The 18,787-nt window shown below is 37.9% G+C and overlaps 1 protein-coding gene and 1 long non-coding RNA gene across 2 annotated transcripts in view; one reads left to right on the top strand and one right to left on the bottom strand.

Annotated features, from left to right (window-relative positions):
* Positions 1-2,038, bottom strand: LOC112566732. The gene is made up of 2 exons (XR_003099687.1): positions 1,545-2,038; positions 1-1,469 (listed from the first exon to the last, which is right to left on the bottom strand). It is a non-coding gene; the product is annotated as an uncharacterized LOC112566732 (long non-coding RNA).
* Positions 2,039-4,037: 1,999 nt separating this feature from the next.
* The window catches only part of LOC112566009 (disintegrin and metalloproteinase domain-containing protein 10-like), a 30,334-nt gene continuing 15,584 nt past the window's right edge, over positions 4,038-18,787 (top strand). Inside the window, exons 1-12 of the mRNA XM_025241932.1 lie at positions 4,038-4,438; positions 11,205-11,340; positions 11,688-11,809; positions 13,292-13,460; positions 14,391-14,508; positions 14,887-15,072; positions 15,564-15,710; positions 16,129-16,327; positions 16,829-16,992; positions 17,193-17,387; positions 17,503-17,509; positions 17,789-17,951. Of these exons, the coding sequence (XP_025097717.1) occupies positions 4,234-4,438; positions 11,205-11,340; positions 11,688-11,809; positions 13,292-13,460; positions 14,391-14,508; positions 14,887-15,072; positions 15,564-15,710; positions 16,129-16,327; positions 16,829-16,992; positions 17,193-17,387; positions 17,503-17,509; positions 17,789-17,951 (1,811 nt within the window). The 5' untranslated portion in view covers positions 4,038-4,233. The remainder of the gene's footprint in view (positions 4,439-11,204; positions 11,341-11,687; positions 11,810-13,291; positions 13,461-14,390; positions 14,509-14,886; positions 15,073-15,563; positions 15,711-16,128; positions 16,328-16,828; positions 16,993-17,192; positions 17,388-17,502; positions 17,510-17,788; positions 17,952-18,787) is intronic.

Raw genomic sequence — 18,787 nt, 5'->3', positions numbered from 1 at the left:
TTCTTCTTTTTTTTTTTAATTCTTTTCCCCCCTCCCTTCTCGAGCTGGACTATTATGTTCGCAGGAAATGGCACTGACATCACTGGGTCAGTCATCGCTGCTCAGGTGATCACCTTTACATCAGGGTTACAGGCTGCACCTTTCGGGGCTTCACAAGTGCACCTACCTATCTTTACACTCGAAACCTTCAAAGCCCGGCTCACCTCAAATATTGATTAGACGGCTATTCAAGGTAAACCTTCGTCACAGTAGGGAACACGGCATGTTAATTAGAATTTGCCATGCAACTGGCAGTACTTTAGATAAAGTAAGGAAGGTAGGGTGGGGTGAAAACAAGGACAATGCCCAGATAAGGCTTCTAATTTATTGCGCGACTGTTGATTTGTTAGACTTCTGACAAGCAACTGAACCAGCATTGGTTTGAGTCGAATATTGACATCAAGATAACGCCAATATAATGCAAACACTTACATTGTCCACCTGCGAATATGCGTTTCGAAACACAAGTGAATATAAATTTTTAATATTGACACTGCAGTTTGGTAATTTATAGGTTGTCTGATGATCATGACCAGCTGGGGCATTTTCACATACTCTTCTGCCTTTACCATAAGTAGTAATATATCTAATCATTGGTTTTACTATAGGGATCATCACGAGTAAGGACAGGACAGACGAAGACAAACACAGGTCGGCCCTTGCGTTGACAAAGTAGTCATGGCAGCAGCCTGGTGACATGAGGATGGCTGACTGTCCTTCGCCTCGGGTCGCCAGTCCCGCTACCAGTCCCTTTTGCTTTAATGTCGATCGACGTGTGGTGGATTTTTGTTTTTAAATAAAACTTGCACATGAACCCACCATGTAGGCGCGCAAAATCTTTGTGGAGACTGCGGTAAGCCTCGAGCCGAGAATAAAATGGCGACATGAACACACAGGTGATCGATCACTTTTATCACACAAAGGTGACGTGTCAACTAAGGAAAGTTCTGTCTTCAGTTCGGAGCAATAGCTACACTAACCTACTCAACCTAGCAGGGAGTAAACTGTGGCCGAGACACAAGACGCCATCTTGGCAGCTAAGAATTCGACAATGAAATCGCCATCGTAATACGATTTACCACGATTTTAATTACTATTTATAATATATATAGACACACACACACATATGAACATTTATAATCACATTTTATCTGTATGTTCCATCACATATTTGGAAGCCTCAGAAGATGCCATACTGTTCAGTCTTACTAAGACTGTCTGCTGACATCCATCCTCAGTGTTGTTTCTTTGTGGAGATGGTGCTGAGGACGCCGTCACGCTTTGCTGGCAGTGCACTCGCTTCACTGCTCTCCTCCTCTCAGCAGGTGGCTTTTGCCCTCCACGAGTTCAGTGAACCTTTCACACGGTAAAACTTGAAAGACGATGTGAAAGTTAGCGCAGTAAGCTTTCATTTCACGAATGACAGACCTCTGCAAATGAAGAAAAAAAAAAAAAGCAAACCCAAACAAACACACAAACACTGATTCCACAGCGCGCAAACTTACCAGTCTCTGATAGCAAATGGCACAATTATCTCTGACCCTTCACATTAAGGACACGTTATAGCTTTTTTTTTTTTCCATGATTGAATCAAGTGTAGTTGAAGGATGGTATCTTATCTGAATGTGTCCATGAGTTGGGACCCAGAATTATTGCACCCAAATCTCTATTTTTAGGTCTTCGATGGGTTCACGCCTCCTGACGTATTGCGAGTGGGGTGGATGGGGTGGGGTTTCACAGTATCGAATCCAGGACCTCCTGTAGGTGTGACAAAGTGGGGTTTGCAAAACTTGCCTTTTACTTGTGTACACAGTGTGCACTTTATAGACTTCTCGTTCACGTGCCGCCTAAGATCCGGGAACCGCCTCTTGTGTATAAATAAACAATTCAAGAGGGATGTCGATTTCAGTGGTTGACAACATGGGGTGAATCAGCGTACAGACAAATAAACACACGAAATAAGACTTTACATGCATATCAGGGAAGGGTAAGAGATTGTACTTGAATTTTACAGACTACTCTAGACTACATGAATACTGTACTCTACATGTTACTCGATCTGGACTACATGAATACTGAACCCTACAAGCTACTCTGACTACATGAATACTGAATTCTACAGGCTACTCTACTCTCTAGACTACATAAATACTGTACTCTACAGGTTACTCTAGACTACATGAATACTGTACTATACTGGCAACCCAGACTACAGAATACACGTAGAGACTACCTAAGATTGGATTTCTACAGGGAGAAAAAGCAAGAGTTTCGGTGTTAACGAGCAGTTGACTGCCGCAGCAGTGGGTGCCAGTTCCCTACTTCTAACAACAGAAAGGTGTGGGGGTGGAGGATGGTGAAACAACTACGCACATTCTGATTCAAGCTTCTTCCAACAGGTGCGAGAGACAGATGGTCGACCTCCTTCTTCCCTAATGTTGCAGATGTTTGACACCTATATATAATTCATTACATGGGTTATGACAAACACACCGAATGATCTGCAACTGAATGTGCATGACCACTTTCTGTCTTTCACACACACGCACACAAGAGTAACGGAGAGAGAGGAATATAAAAAGCAGAGATAGAGAGGGGGTGGGAAGACAGAGGAGGAAATTAAGAGTGTGTGTGCGCATGTACTCATCATATCATCGCACACACAAACATTCAAATGTCGATTTAATATTGATTTTAAAAAATGTTCAGGGTGGACTACAAAGCAACACCGTTATGGAGGTCATACTGAAGCTCGACTGCAGATTAAAGTCAACAAGTTATTGTTTTGATAACGAGACCGACCACGAGTAGTTTTCCCCTCCCGCCCTCCCTCGTTGTGTCACATTATCTTTGCTCTCAACGTCGCTAGGGTGGGTCTCGACATCGACTGCAGGAGGCAAGGAGGCGAGTAAGTTTGGCCGAAATCGTGACTTGCTTGTTCAAAATTTGAGGCTTACTGACACGAGGTAGGAGAAGAGGTGAAAGGTCATGATGTGACTAACAGCTTGCGCGACTCCACGTACGTATCGACAGGCGTAACGCGAGACGGCGCGGAGACGTTTATCGTATGGCTCTGTAGCTGTGTCAGAATCCTCCACCTTTAGTGTCACATTTATAAATGATTGCTAACAATAAGAGCAATAAAGGAAGTTTCCACATCATCTGTAGCTTTTTTTTTATAATTTGTTGTACAATGTCATATTGTTCATACATTTGTTTGGTGATCAGAGCTTGACACTATATATGTATTGTATTAGAGCATTATACAAATTATTTCTTCTTATCATCATCATCAACAGCAGCAGCAGCAACAACAACAACAACAACAACAACAACAACAACAACAACAACAACAACATATACATAGCTGACGTATCAACAAAAGTTTGTGCAAAGCAGATCGACGTAAAAGAATATACTTTTATAAAAATCCGTACAGGAGCAAATTATATCAGTTATTCTTTGACCCCCCCCCCTTTAAACAGTAAATTCCAACAAAAATAAAGACATCTGTATATATATATCTTTTTGTCTTATCTAGTATATTCTTTTTTTTCCTTTAATAAACATCGCACGCTCTATACGTACGTATATATATAGCCTGCAGAAAGATAACAGTCTTTCTACCAAAGATATTTATGACTATGATTCAGGCTTGGCTAGTGAACATTGTCTCTGGGGGCAGACACTCTTACAAGATTTACACAACTGTATTCTCTCATAAGAAATAATGCCATCATCGGTGTGAGTTTTTCAGAACTTTAAAAAAAGTCGACAGTAGCTTCCCTTAAAGTTAACATTACACTTTGTCATGGCTGGCGTTTTTTAAAAAGTATCTTCACTTATAGAGAAAGTATTTCTTTCATTTGTGGAGCTTTGGTTTGTCATAAAAGCATTGAGAAATTGTGCCGTGTAGCTAGATTTCAAAACGATGGCGGAACAGAAACTGTGACTGTGACACAAGCTGGTTGCCATACGTACGCACGCGTCTCCGACAACACGGCGCGCGGCGTTGGGCAGTGAGCGAGGGTCGACACACGACACTGGGATTCGCGTGTGTACACGTCTGTCTACTCCTTCTAGCCGGATCTGTCATCACACATAAGTGAAAATAGTACCTACAGTTGACTGTTACGGCTGTGAATTCGCGACCTGAGGTTGTAAACCGCTCGCTTCCCATCTGGAGCGAAGTTGATGCGAAGTGGAGCTGTGGGGCTCACCGCGGGGCTGGATGTTGTTTGCTCGCTTGGATTGTGCTCAAGCTTTATCTTCCGTCCACAGACAAAACTTTGTGTGTTTTTAGTGTGTGTCACCTTTCTTGTAAGCTCAGCTATGGATTGGTGTTTACCCCTCGCCAGCTTGCTTGTCGTCCTCATCGTTTTGGTTACAGCTCCCGCAGGTAAGTCGTCCGACGATGACAAATTTCCAAAAAAATAATTACTCATCAGTCTGTGTCACATGCCATTCAACACCTAGCAAGGAGTGCCTCTTGTCGAAACCACATCCACACCTGACAACACAGTTTATTTAAGCGTCTGTGTGTCTGTATCATAGGCACTTGATGCTTGAACTTTTGGGAAATGTGTTTGTTTGATCGATTGATGCTGATCGAAAGTTTTAATTAGTTCGATCTTCATCGTTCGTCGAAACAGCAGCTCATCCATCACTTGGCAGCAAAGTCTAGACGTAGAAGACAGACCGCAATCACCAACATTTAAAATCTGAGCTGTTTGCTGGTGTTTATTTTCTGTTGGACAACTTGGTCTGAGTATGAATGTAACCGAGATCGATCAACTCAAGCCATCGGAGTCTTGAGAGAAAAAAAAGTTAGTGATGCAGATGCTGTGTTGACAAGTCCTGTGTGATGTGTGTTGTGTACATTGCGCCCGTTGTGACATGTGAACTCATGGCAGTGCAGAAATGTCTTCGTTTGGGGTTTTCATTGACAGGATGGGATATTTAGTGGGACTTCAACATATTTTATTGATTGAAGTTTCAAACTTTCTCAAAGTTTGCTCCCCTTTCATTTGTCTCTAATTCTGTGTGTGTGTGTGAGAGATTTATTAACATCCTGGAAGTTAGTTTTTAAGTACACATGAATGAGTAAATCTTTAGTATTTCATTACTAACAATAATACTTTATATTGTAGTTGTTTTGGTAGGTTCACATCATTATAAGTGTAAATGAACATCATCAGCCCTTGTAAGTTTAGCAAGTAGAATTGACACTAAAATAAAAATAACTCACACCAGCTGTGTACAATAGAAACAAAAATTAATCAAAGAACCAGAGTTTTGCATTTACTTTAAGCTTGATTGGATTGGAAATGCAATCAATATTTTGAAAGGGTAGCTGTTTATGAAAAGCTCTCTTCAATGATAATCTAAATAGCGAACTTTCTTTTAGAAACTTTGTTTTGTTTTCATGCTAGTTGTACATTGAGATTAATCTTTACATGTATGCATGAATCTTTATGGCTAGTGTGACGTGCACAGCCAGAGTTCATGGTCAGTCCAGGCTGGCTGACCATTAGGGGCACCATATCTAAAGTAAATCTGAAGTGGCAGCCCTTGAGGCCTGGACCCCACTCAGGGTACCATTGCATAGGACTTCCTGGTTAGGGCTTCTACGTGTTTGACCCAGACCCCCTGTGACACCTGTGACAGGATCTTTCCAGGTCATATCACAGTAGCATGTCAGTGTTGTGAATGTCTCCACTAAGATAAAATCTTCTTACTCTGAAAACCCATGAAATATAGTCAACCTTGGTTCATGTTCTAAAGTCTGGACTACTGTTTTTTTGTTAGTCCGTTTAGTTAAAAACTAAACTAATGTAGGAACATTGGTATTTTAATTCCCATTAGTTTGGCATCGAAGGAAAGGTGTGGGTGAACTTTGCTAATGCATCCGAGCGCTCATATGTATGGATTATACACAACGCTCATGCAATGAAGACATACATGCTGGATTTTTGGATTTTAACATATTCATATTATTGACACCTTCACTGTAGAAGGTAGCTTTGCCTGCATTTATATCCCGGAATGGTTACAAATACAAACACTTGATTTGTTAAGTCAAACCCATCCTTTCACAAGTTTTCCAGCCGCCCACCCTTTCCTCATGTAACCGATGTTTTTTTTTCAAATTTTTAAAGCAATGTTAAACTATTTAAGGAAGGAACACAGATTGGTTTCCACCAGCTGAAGAACAATACATAAATGAACAGGTTCCTATGCACTGCTTACAAGTTGTGTTGGACTGACAGCATGTGTAAAGGATTCAACACATTTTATCACTATGACTAATATTTTTTTAAAGGCAATGATAAGTGTTTTTATCTTACTTTAGAACTGTGCTCTAGCTTGTGCCCCTTTGCTATGCTGAGGTTTTTAAAATGCACATTAACTAACATTAACTAAAGTGCAATGGTTGGTTTCCTGGCCATACATGACAAGAACATTAATTGTAACATGTTGTCCAATTAAATAGAACATTATGTCATCTGACATATTGAAAATGTCCCTCAGCATAATTTTTTTGTTTTTGTTTTGTTTCATGGTTAAGAAATGTAGACAATTCATTAGTGTAAAATTTTGAGCTATGTGATAATTTTTTTTAAATCTGACTATATTCCACTTCTTTCCCAGCTACCAAAAGTATTTTCCCACTCGTATTCATCATTACTTGCCTTACTGGTCCATAATAGTCATACTTGTTTTTTAATTATTTTTTCCTCAACACACATAAGTGTGAATTGTCAGGGATAAACTGTGTAAAGTTTTGGCGTACTTACATTTTTCATTTCTTTGTAATGTGAAAGTATTACTTGCATGTGTTGTGCTGGAGTTTAATGTTCCAGTATTTACAGAGAAAACAGGTGACTGCCCTTTGAGATTAGACCTCTGGCAACTATGGCAACACAGATTCTGGTTTCTGTTCCTGAGAGTATTGATCTTGTGCAAATAATAGATGACACTGCAAGCTGTTTGAGTTGTTACTGATGCCTAAGGCTTATGAAACCCACCCCTTCATAGGTATATAAAGTCTCTTGAAGCAGCAAACATGGTCTTTGTCTATATTGATGTGCTGAAAATATCTGCGTCATAGTGTTTATCTGTAACATGCTATATGCATGAGCTCTTCACTGTTGAGAGAGAGAATGGTAGTAATAAAAAGTGTTTACTAGCCTTTTATTGTTTTAGTCACTGCAGCATTTTGCAGCCCAGTTTATGTTTCAAGAACTTGATTAATCTGTGACTAGATGAAACCAAGCTGCTGAAAATTGGAAAGTTTCCATGCCTTCCAATTTGACACTATAAGCAGGAGTAGGACAACCCTGCAAACTTTCTGGACAACACAATTGTTTCCCTATTTGATCTGAATTAAGCAGCAACTCGTATCCAATCCCATTATGCTCTAGGCATTGTTTTTTAATACTCAGGCTTTTTTTCACTAACACAACTACAGAATCAACAAAAACAAAGTCTTAGGAAATCAAAGAAACAAATTGTAAAGGCATGTTTGCACTTTTTTTTTTTTGGGCTTTTGCTGTTGTTTTTTTGTTCAGTACCACAGAGCCAAATATGAATTAGTGTTCTTTAATATGAATTAGTGTTCGTTTGTACAATGGGAAAGTTTGCTAAGATGTGAGTGGAAGATTTGTCTTGTTATCCTTATACAGCCAAATAGCCATATTCAAGAAGCTATGTAGTCTTGAGATCACGAAAAAGCTTAAAGAGGAAGTCTACATAGAATTAAAACTTTCATGTAAGAGAATATTTATGGAAGAGAGTATTTATGTCAGAGCTGTACTTGACTCCGTTTGCCCATTCAGCACGTTTTACCAGGGCAAGATTAGCTTGCTATTCATGTTTTTCATTCCAGCCACCTTCATGACTTTTTATTCCAAAGATGTGGGGAACAATACTTATGTATGAATGTTACAGTGACTTAGGGAGGGAACATTTTTGGTGAGTTTCATTGCAAAGTGGTTTACTAGATACTTTCTACAATAAGATGTAGGACTTAATGTTACGAGAATGTAAACTTGGTGAACGAAACATGACAAATTCATGTCACAAAAAAGTTTACTCTCAGTATTAGCAGAGTTCAGTTGGTACTTTACAGGAAGCAAAGAGTTTTAATGTGTTTCCTGTAAAGTACCTACTGAAGTCTATTAGTATCCAGATCTCAATAGGTACCTTACAGGAAACAAAGAGCACATGATTTGTTTCCTGTAAAGTACCTACTGAAATCTGTTAATATCCAGAGTAAAATCTCAATCTGGATGGTGCAACCAGTCTGATGTCCCACTTACACTCGCTCCTCTGTCACTGTGGCATGATTTAGTTAATGTACAATTGGCTTGATTATCTCAAACTGGCTAGACTACTCTTTGCAAGATGCTATCACCTTATTAATGTTTTATTTCTCCAGTCTGCTGGGGTACATACAACATGTTAGTTTTTATTATTTTTATTACTAGTAATAATTTACATTCAATTCACTCAGTTGCTGGTTAGAAAAACTTTTTGATCATGTTTGAGCATTGATTATCTATGGCAGCATGCTGAATAAGGAGGAGTTGTCTGTGTTGTTGCCGTGGTAGGTGACACATTTATTTTGTGCAGGAACAAAACTTGTAGATCAATACAAATTGTTTTACTTTGTGCTAGCTGGTTTGCATTCACTTGCACAAGGCAGTTTTTCACATGAGTTTCAACTCTTTGGTCTTTCATTCATTCATTTTTCTTTCTTTGTTTCTTGATTCTTTCATGTCTGGAAGCCTTGTTGAACTTTGCTTTGCATGATTCATTCACTGTCGCTTTTGGCCTTTCTGGTCTTCTGTCTTTGCCTTTTTTAATCTGCCACATAGTCTGTATCTACCTTGCCATTGATTGATATCTGTGGCTTCAGCTCTTTCTAACTTTCCTCCTTGTTTGTTATAAATGTCTCTGTTAATCTGTTTCTGCTAAATTTCAAAGAAATTGTAATGGATTTTGTTCCAACATTTTTACTTACTTTATTTACCATTTTGCTGTTGAGTTAGACTTTTTTGGTTTTATTTTATAAACTTTTATTTCTTCCCTTCAATCTTTCATTCCTTCATCTTTTATTTTCATGCTAAAAAACTTGCTTAATAATGTTGAGCTAGTTTGAGCCAGCCAGTTTTAAGTTTTCTAGCATTTCAGTCTCTGCAAAGACTTTCAGTTTACTGAGGTAAAAAAGTTGGTGAAGAGAATCTAAATTTGATTGGTTTACAGGAAAACCGTTAGACAGCCGCAACAGATTTTTGTTATCTTTGTTTAGCCAGCAGGTCACCATAGCAATGAAAGAAAGAGGTGAAGTGCTTTGGTACCTAAGAATTATCAGCAACCCTTTGCATTAAGGATAATGGCTTGTTTCTCTTGTGGCAGAGTGGTGCGTACTTCCTGAGAAAGGAAGTTTTGAACTGGGGCGATATACTCCAGGCGGCAATTACATGTCGTCATTAACTGTTAGTGATCAGTGTCGTTGACTGTTGCAGATTTATGAAGCATGGGTTGTGTTTTCACTTCTGTATGAACAAAGAATTTTGAGTGGGAGATTTGCAAGGGTGGAAATTTTGATCAATAACTAAAGGACTTTATTGATTTTTAGACTTTGCACCTAGTAGTGTAATGATAAAGAGTTAATGTCTGCTGGTCGGACTCTTAACCAATGTAATAACACAACTGTTTCAAGGTGGAATTGCAAGCTTTCAATGCTGGTGAATAATTGAATGCCAATGAAGTGAAGGATAGCTGAGTTTGAACCAGCTTATTGCAGCTGCAAATATACAAACACATATTCTGTGTTTTTTTAATCAAATGTATGGTGTTGGCTCCAGGGACCCGGCCACATGGATGAAGAGTTATATCTGTATTAAATCTGTATCTTAGACTGGCCACCCATGTTAACATATACATGAAGAGAACAAAATATGATCACAATGCTGGCTGCATTTAAAAATAACATCACACAACCCTACCCCTCTTTCCTGGTCCATTGTGAATTAAATTAAGTGAAGTATTTGTTAAAGAATACACAGCACAATACTTAAACATTCAAATTGGCTCCTCTAAGGGTATCCTGGTACCATCTGCTCTGTGTACTCCATATACTACACAGTGCTGCTATCTTTTGTTGCATCAGCCATGAACACAGGCACACAAACAGCATCCACTGGAATGGTCATTTCTACTTTCATGTGACAGGTTTATTGTTGCCTTTCCATTTCTACCACCACACTTGTGGAGATCCCTCCCTGGGGGTTGGTGTTGTAGCAGCAACATCCCAATCCTTAGGGATGAATATCAAGTTTACAGTAGACAGTCACGGCACTGTTGATGGCCAAACACCATGATCTGTGCATTCAATTCCACCTTCCAAGTCAGGGAGCAATAGCTACCAGGCCCGTGACCAGGATAAGAGAATGTTGTCTAGTCCGGAATGTTTTGTGGTTTCTGCTTGCACACTCGTCTGTACTGTTGCCGTAGCACTTGTGGTACTGTATATGCCAGAAGGGTAGTGGAGACTGTCTTTCATCTTGTGAGCTTAAAGGACAGTGGGTGCCAATTTCCATAACCCTTCATTTGCACCTGCTCTATGGTGATGTGACTTCAGCTGATGGCTCCATACACTGCTGAAGTTTGCCCAACTTTTTTCTGACCGGCTATGGCAGTCTACCTTGTGTAACACGTTCAGACATTCTTAAGCAACTCTCTTGTTTACATTTACACAAGTCTGCCTATAGACATTACTGAGGTTATTTAGTGCATTTCCTAATTGTGGAAGATTTCCATGTGCCACCTGCATACCCAACACACGATAATGCCACCAGTAACATTAAAATATTATAATTTTCATTGATACTGGGCAAAGAGTTGACCACATTTTACATGTGTAATTTTGCTACTGCATCATCTCAAAGCTTGCATATGTGATTTGAATCTGTTAATTGCAGTCTTGAGACTATAATATAATGGATAATATAATTATGTATTATATAATTATTTTGAAAACTGTCCCAAATAATTAGTTGACAGAACTAACATCATGATACCATGCATAATGCTTTTGTGCCCTAAAAATTGTTCTAATTGTTTTCCAAGCTATTTACTTTGCATATGTATTTTTGCAGAAAGTGCCAAGCTTAATGACTACATTCTTGATTTTCGACCTTTGACCTATGACCGAGTTGCTGTGCATAATAACCACCATCGTGTTCGCAGATCCTTGGACAGTGATTTGCATATTAGATTTAATGCATATGAGAGGTGAGTTATTGACTTTTAAGTTGTAAATCATCAAAAATATAAAAGGGTGGGTCAGAGTTGGACCTTTTGGTCCAGCTGAAGCAGCACCCTCCTTAGAATCTGTGAATTTTTAACGTGTCTTCAAGATCTGCAACTTCAAATGTTAAGGACAGAAAATTTATTTTTGCTGGCAAAATTTTAAGATGACTGTGAATAAGGGATTGTGATCCAGTAAAATAATGTAAACATAACTCCTGGAAAACTCAACACAAAGAGATGAAGTGTTTTTCTTTAGTTTTGCCCACAATCAGTTTTAGCTGATAAATACTATTTACTTCCTTTTTTTTGTTTTTGTTTCCTTTTCGTAGAGATTTTCAGCTGAGGTTACAGCCAGCAGAGGGAATATTCAGCAATGACCATAAAGTATATAGGGATGGTGTAGGCATCCATACTGCAGATACATCTTTTATTTACCAGGGTACAGTTCAAGGTTGGTAGAAACTTTTCACATTTTTACAAAAGTGCAAACTTTGCATTTCTGTTTTCTGCAGCATGTGACCAAGGGCTAATCTGGTTTGTCAGCAAACTGTCAGTCAAGAGTCTGAAAGTAAAATATTTTTAAAAAATAGCCTGTGTGTACATTTATATATCTATAGATGTATATTTATGGTTGTAGGTCACAGAGGGAGACTGTGCTCAAAATCAATTTTTTTTTTTTTTTTGTAGGCACAGATGATATGATTCATCAGTTTGTCACAGTATATAACCTATTCAAGTGCCTATTATTTTTTAATTTTGGCCACTTTATAGATCTGTTTTAAATGTCTGGGAAAAAAGTCAAAGGACTATCAGGGTGCATAATTTGTTTACATTGATTGGGTAAAGCTCAAATCAGGGTGAATACACTTTCCATTCTCAAAATGTATGCCTGAAAACATCCCCACAGACAGAGATCAACAACACAGATATAGGGATTGTACATGAATAGGTTTATATTAGGAAAGCCTCAGCCATTGGAAAGGGTGAGACCATAATGTGAATTAGGCATGACCGTACAAACATGATTCTGAACGTTTTCTGTGCCTGATTGTCTGTAGGTGTGTATCTCAAGAATGGATGGGGATTGTTCACCTAGATTTGGGGAAATAGCATACAAGCTTTACCCAATCATGAGAAAAAATGTTGCTCCTCATTAGACCTTTAAGGTTGTAACATTCTGACAGTCTGGGTAAACAGAAAAAAATGTAAATTCATCATAGGGCTTCTACATTAGTCTTAACTTCTCTTGGTGTTAAATGGATCTTTCAGTCTCTTCCCCACATGTTTGCCTTCTTCAGCCCCTGTCGTACATAAGTTTGTAAAAGTTAGTTATGTTAAGTTAATAGTAGTTTGTTAATAATTTTAAACAGAAGAGTTTTTTTAATTTAAAACAATTGCTTATTATTGTGTGGGTTTTTTTTTGGTTTTAACCTAACCAATTAATAATAGGTGATTGTCATTCAGTACAGCATCAGAATGATATTCTGACATTATAGAGATGACTGTGACAGTTTTAAAACCATTTGCGATGAGCATATTCTGTGGCAATGGCAACACCACCACACCCTTGCCAAATCTCAAAGAGCCATCCGAAATAAGATTCTTGGAAGTAGATGTTTTATGTTGTATTCTTTTAATGTGATATATTACTGAGGTTATATTGTTCAATATGCAGAGAATTTGAAAACATTCTCTTTTTTCCTTGTAGTCTTCTCTTCCTGTGTCTTTAATCACCTCCTTTCCAATGTGCTTATGCATGCACACAGGCACGCACACTCTGGTGAAGTGCGTTTAGGGTACTTTTTAAACTTTTTACTCTTTAAACAAATTATTTTCTTTGTATTATTTATTACTTTGTATTATAAATGTGTGTTTGGTTTGTTTCATGCGCAAGTAAAATCTGGGACTTATGTGTTATGTTCTTCTTACACAGGAGACCCACACAGCTCAGTTCACTTGTCAGTTCACAATGGCAGCATTGAAGGACATATAAAAGTTGATGGCAGCCTTTTTCACATTGAGCCAGCTTCCAAATACCTCAACTCACCCATCTTTCATACTGTCATCTACCCAGACACTCATCTGGACAAAGACCCGTACAGGTGTGAAGGATTACATTTTAAAGTTGTATTCACTTAGTTCCATTGTGTCCTTTAATTTTGTATTCTTTCTCTCTTAACATTAAGTGTTAACAGTGTGAACTGTAAAGGTTGTCAAAGAATGGCACAACTATCTTTCTATTCAGGCAAAGAAACAAAAGTGGTTAGAAGTGAGTAGTTTTTAATCATGTAATTATGAGTTTGCAAAGTTCTATTCTACTAGCCCTCCACCTTTTTTTCTTTTTTTTTTGCTTTCTTGTCAGTAGTTCCTTGTGTAGAATTGAAGATTTGTACATAAAACAACTGTCATCGGCATCATAGGTGTCTAGTGTACTAGTTGTCTGCCAGCAATCCTGGTTGAAAATAGAAACTTGAGGCTTTAGTTTATATGAAATTTTGAGTTCATAGTGAAGAAAAATTTTGTTTAGATGAAGTTTTCTGGTCTCCTTTGAGTCTCTAAGTGGAAAACGTTTAGTTGCTGTTCCTTGCTATTGACCTTAAAACAAAGTAGATGTGAAACCAAGTGGTGGGGTTGTAAGACAACAACAAACTTTCAACACACTGGAACAGCCTGCAGGCGTACTACTCCTTTAATCGACGAGCTTGTACAATGGCCACGGCTGCTTCACGTTGTCAGAGGCTGTCTCTTCTCTTATCTGCCCCACATCTGTTCTCCCTCATCCTGTTTCAGTTCTTCCCTTGTATACCTCTCGAAGGTTAAACTTTCTGCGATACTCTTGTATGGCCGGAGCAATTTTGAGCTTTAATCCCAGCCAATTACTGCTGAGCACCCTTTTTCATGATGCCCAATCAGACCTGCACCAATGTGTTTCGAGTGCCAACTCTAACAACAAACACCAGCCTGCCAGCCTTCTACAGATGTAGAATGTGAAGGAATGTTTCTGATAAGTTGATGTTTATTGTCCATTTCAGAGCAAGACGGGAAGCTGAAGTGGGATCTTGTGCTTTAGACCATCTTCAAGAATGGATGGCAGCAAGTTCACAGTTGGAAGAACCTGCCCATATAAGCAAGCGAGCCATTCTCCAAAAGGTCTGTTCAAAAGATTATATCCAGGCATAAGAATTAAATTAATGTAATGTGTAAGTTTATATTCTCAAAATGTTTTCTTCAGATTAAACAATATCATGAAAAATATTATAACTCTTTGGTTATTTTGCAAGCAGGTTTTGCAAACAAATGCATTAAGTCAAAGCTAGTTTCAGTAAAACCTAGTTTCTTCTAGTTTTCTTCTTTTTTTAATTAGAAATGTGTAAAGATACGTTTATTGGTGCGGAGAGTGCCTCCAATATAATTTGGGTGTCTTACGATTTTAGTAAGTGTCACTTTAGCCATATAATACATAATTTTGTACAGTGAGTTCTTCTTGAAAAAAAATTGTGCAAAACTCAAATACTTTTGCATTTCTAGGATATGCTGATGACTGAAGATGAGCAGCTAAATCAACCGTATCACATGTATTCAGCTGACAATAATGCAGCAGCAAATATTCGTGTGAAACGGGCTGATGACACCAAGAAAACCTGCTCATTGCATATGATTGCAGATCCTTTACTTTTCGACTTCTTTAAAAACAAGAGGCGTGGTCAGACAGTTGTGAGTTCCTTTTATCAGTATTGGCAGGAAATGACATCATCATAGCTCAGCCTTGATTTTAGATTCCTTGTCAACAGTATTATTTATGTTCGAGTGGTTGCTGCTTGTATGGAATAACCAATGGTTTTAATCTTAAAATTAAAAGGCATGGATTGTTGAATATCAAACTACTGTTTAGCCGTGATGTGTTTTAAAGGTCCTTTTAAATTTTTAAATCTTTTTGCTAGTTTAATATGGCATGCACATCTGCTTGCACCATGGAGTTTGCATATGCTTACAGAAAATAAGTATGTTTATATGCGTATGATAGTATGTGCACAATGTATCACAGGAGAATAAACAAACATAGCAAATCACAGGGTAGGCACAGCTGTATAGTAATTGTATATGTTGTAATCATATGATATATAGTCACAAAATATCAATACACATATTTTTACTTTATATTGTTTCATTTTATTTCTGTTGTATTGGCTTAATCTTCTTTACAGACTGATGACCTGGCAGAAGAGGACATTATAGGATTCTTTTCTGCCCATGTGAAAGCTATCAGTGATATCTACTCTACAACATTTTTTGAAACATATGACAAATCTATGAACTACACAGGAATACGTTTCCAGATACATCGTACAACAGTATGTTATCAAGCTGAGTTTATAGTCTAGTTACTAGTTTCTGTTATATAAATATACAGAACGTTTAAAAATAACCTGTAGAATATTTTGGAGTTCCCTTGAATATAACCAGTTAAACATAGCTGACTTGTAACAGTGAAGGAACATCCTAATTTTGTGTTTTCACTAGGGTGGCATGAGATGGATAAAGTACAAATTGATTCAGCTGTTCTGTCCTCTATCTCACCTTACTCTTACCCATCATTCAGTTAGTTTTGAATCCTGTAGCCTAAAACAGACTTCAAATGACTTTTATTGTACATTATCAATTAGAATCTTGAAAGTAATTTTATTGAAATACTTTTCTGTTTTAGTTTCCTGAAAATCATTGTTCAGTTTTTTTATGGACTTTGAATTGGCTGTTATGTCTCATTTACAGATAATGAACCCAACCAAATCCTCCACGTCAACTTGTGGAACATACCGCACAGAATATTGCGCTAACAATCTGGATGTCAGCAACTTTCTAGACCTGACATCTCTTGACAACCATGACAACTTCTGTCTTGCATTCACGTTCACATATCGAGACTTCAGTGGTGGGACTTTGGGCCTGGCCTGGGTGGCCACTGAACAAAGTAATCTTATCTGTTAATTTTACTTTTTTTTTCTAGTTTAATATATCATGAATGCTAAATTAGGGTGTACCTGATTTTAAGGCTATAAAAGCATAATTATATGTAAGACTAAGCAGCAACATATAGAAATTTTATTTAAATGCAGTTGAGATATATATTATTTGGATGCAAAATTATATTTCTTATGGTTCATGAACTTGGTACCTGAACAATCTCTTTTGGAAAGAGAGAATGATGTGTTTATATTTTCATATAACCAGACTCCTAACACCCTTTACTCATTCTTTGATAAAATTTGAGTATTTACCTGACCAGTTGACATGCTGATCAACAGTAATGTAAATCCTAACAGGTTCAAACCCCTTATGAGCTTCTTTTTCATGTTTTGGAAATATTTTTGAAGAAATTATTTTGAACTAATTTATAATTTTATTTTTTAATGTAGATTGTTGCAGAATTTTATTTCACATTTCTAGTTCATTTTTTTGTTTTTGGTCATAGGTATACAGAGTGGTGTATGTGGTCGCCACAGCACATTTACTGGCGGCAAAGAAAAAAGTCTAAACACTGGCATTGTCACAATCATTAACTTTGGTAAAACAGTTCCAAACCGTGTTTCCCAGCTCACTTTTGCCCATGAAGCAGGACATAACTTTGGATCTCCTGTAAGTAATACTTACGTTTTGTTGTTAGTTGATAAAAGATCATATGGAATGTCTGTATATGTGTGTGTGTGCTTGTGAGTGAGAGTGAAAAAAGTGCAAAAGAGAGGGTGGGGGGGAGGGATTAGTGTTTATTGCTGAGTCAGCAATTAAAGGTTTTATTATATGACTTCCCTAAGATTTTTTTTTCTGGCAAATGGCAGCATGACATTGGATCAGATGAGTGTGCACCTTATGGCACAAGGAGAAGTGATGCCTCAGATGGAAACTACATCATGTTTCCAAGTGCAACGGGTGGAGACCAGCCTCACAATGATGATTTCTCACGATGCAGCAAGGACAATATGACTCGCATCCTTAAGCAGGTGTTTCAGGGATACGCACTTCATGCTTCATTAGTAAGTTATATTGTTTTATAAACTACTTTCTGTAATATGTATATGAAAAAACAACTTTGGTTTGGACTAGTTGAGGTGACAATAGATTTTGATAATCTGACTTTTTCACCTACAGCAGAAGGGCAAGCTTAATAAGTGCATAAGAGGAAATCTGGTTTTTACTTAATGGCAAAGTGAGCCAGTGATCATATGCTATCATGTGTTTAGAACACAACACTCAAGCATTGAGACCAGCATTGCGGTTTGATCTGTCTGATCTGTTTGATCTTGTCATCTTAGTTTATATTTCACATTAGTTCTTGGACTTTTTTGGCATCTGATAAACCTTTCTTGTTCAGCTTCATAAAGACAAGCATAAAATGGTGTTTTGCCAATTGCCAACCATGCATCTGTGTTTGTAGCCTCTGATGAAGCATTCTGTGGGAACAAAATCACAGAGCCAGGAGAGCAGTGTGACTGTGGATTTGAAAATGAATGCAACACAGCTACCAGTTGCTGTGTACCTCGAAAAGAAGGCCAAAATGATGGAAATATGTGTAAACTGAATTCTGGTGCGGAGTGCAGGTGGGGTGAATTTGTCACATTTTTAGGTGTTAAAATAATATAAAAATACATGTACCTTTATAATCAGGTTTTTAACACCAGCTGGAACCACCATGGTTTATTTTTAAAAAAGAAATCAGGTCATCACGAGAAGGGTCTTAGTTGGAAATCAATAATTCTGCTTTCATTCCACAAACTATGTCTTCAAATACCTATGTCTTCAAATTAAAGTTAATTTGTTAATGTTGAAAGTATAGTTCTTATTCTTTACTTTTTTGTTTTCACCTTTGCTCAGTCATGCTTGTTTAGTGGCGCAACAGTTAGCACCTGTCACCAACACAGTGAAGGTTGGCTGCCCTTGGTTCAGATCTCATCTTGGGCACCCTGTTCCTTCTCTGCATGTGGCATCTGTTTACAGGGCTGGCTGCCTTGCCATGATGTAGCCTTAGTTGCTGGCTCAGATTAAACCACCAATTCCCCTCCCTTGCTTATTAAACCATTGTTGCACATAATTGAAATCTGTAGGGGATTTAGAGGGAACTAACTCTCTAGATAAGAGCAATCGATCCGTACACTAGGATTGTGGTAGACAACAAAGCTCTCTTACAATGCACTGTTTAATAAAAAAGCAAACAAACATGAATTCTGCACCAAGAAAGTCACAATAGGGTACAGACAGTCAGTCACAAGAATATACATATACATATTGTTATAAACATCATTGATGAAGCACAATCGACTGATGTGTGCTGGTAAAGAGATTACAATGAACTGGGTTTGGGGTAGAGTTTGAGGTGGTCATTTTGACTAAAAACCATATTGCCCCAGCCATATCAACCTCCCACCTAAGTCAAATC

This window comes from Pomacea canaliculata, linkage group LG6 (assembly GCF_003073045.1).
Source record: "Pomacea canaliculata isolate SZHN2017 linkage group LG6, ASM307304v1, whole genome shotgun sequence".
NCBI lineage: Eukaryota > Metazoa > Mollusca > Gastropoda > Architaenioglossa > Ampullariidae > Pomacea > Pomacea canaliculata.
Note: the sequence above shows the minus strand (reverse complement) of the source record. Positions and strands in the feature narration are given on the sequence as shown.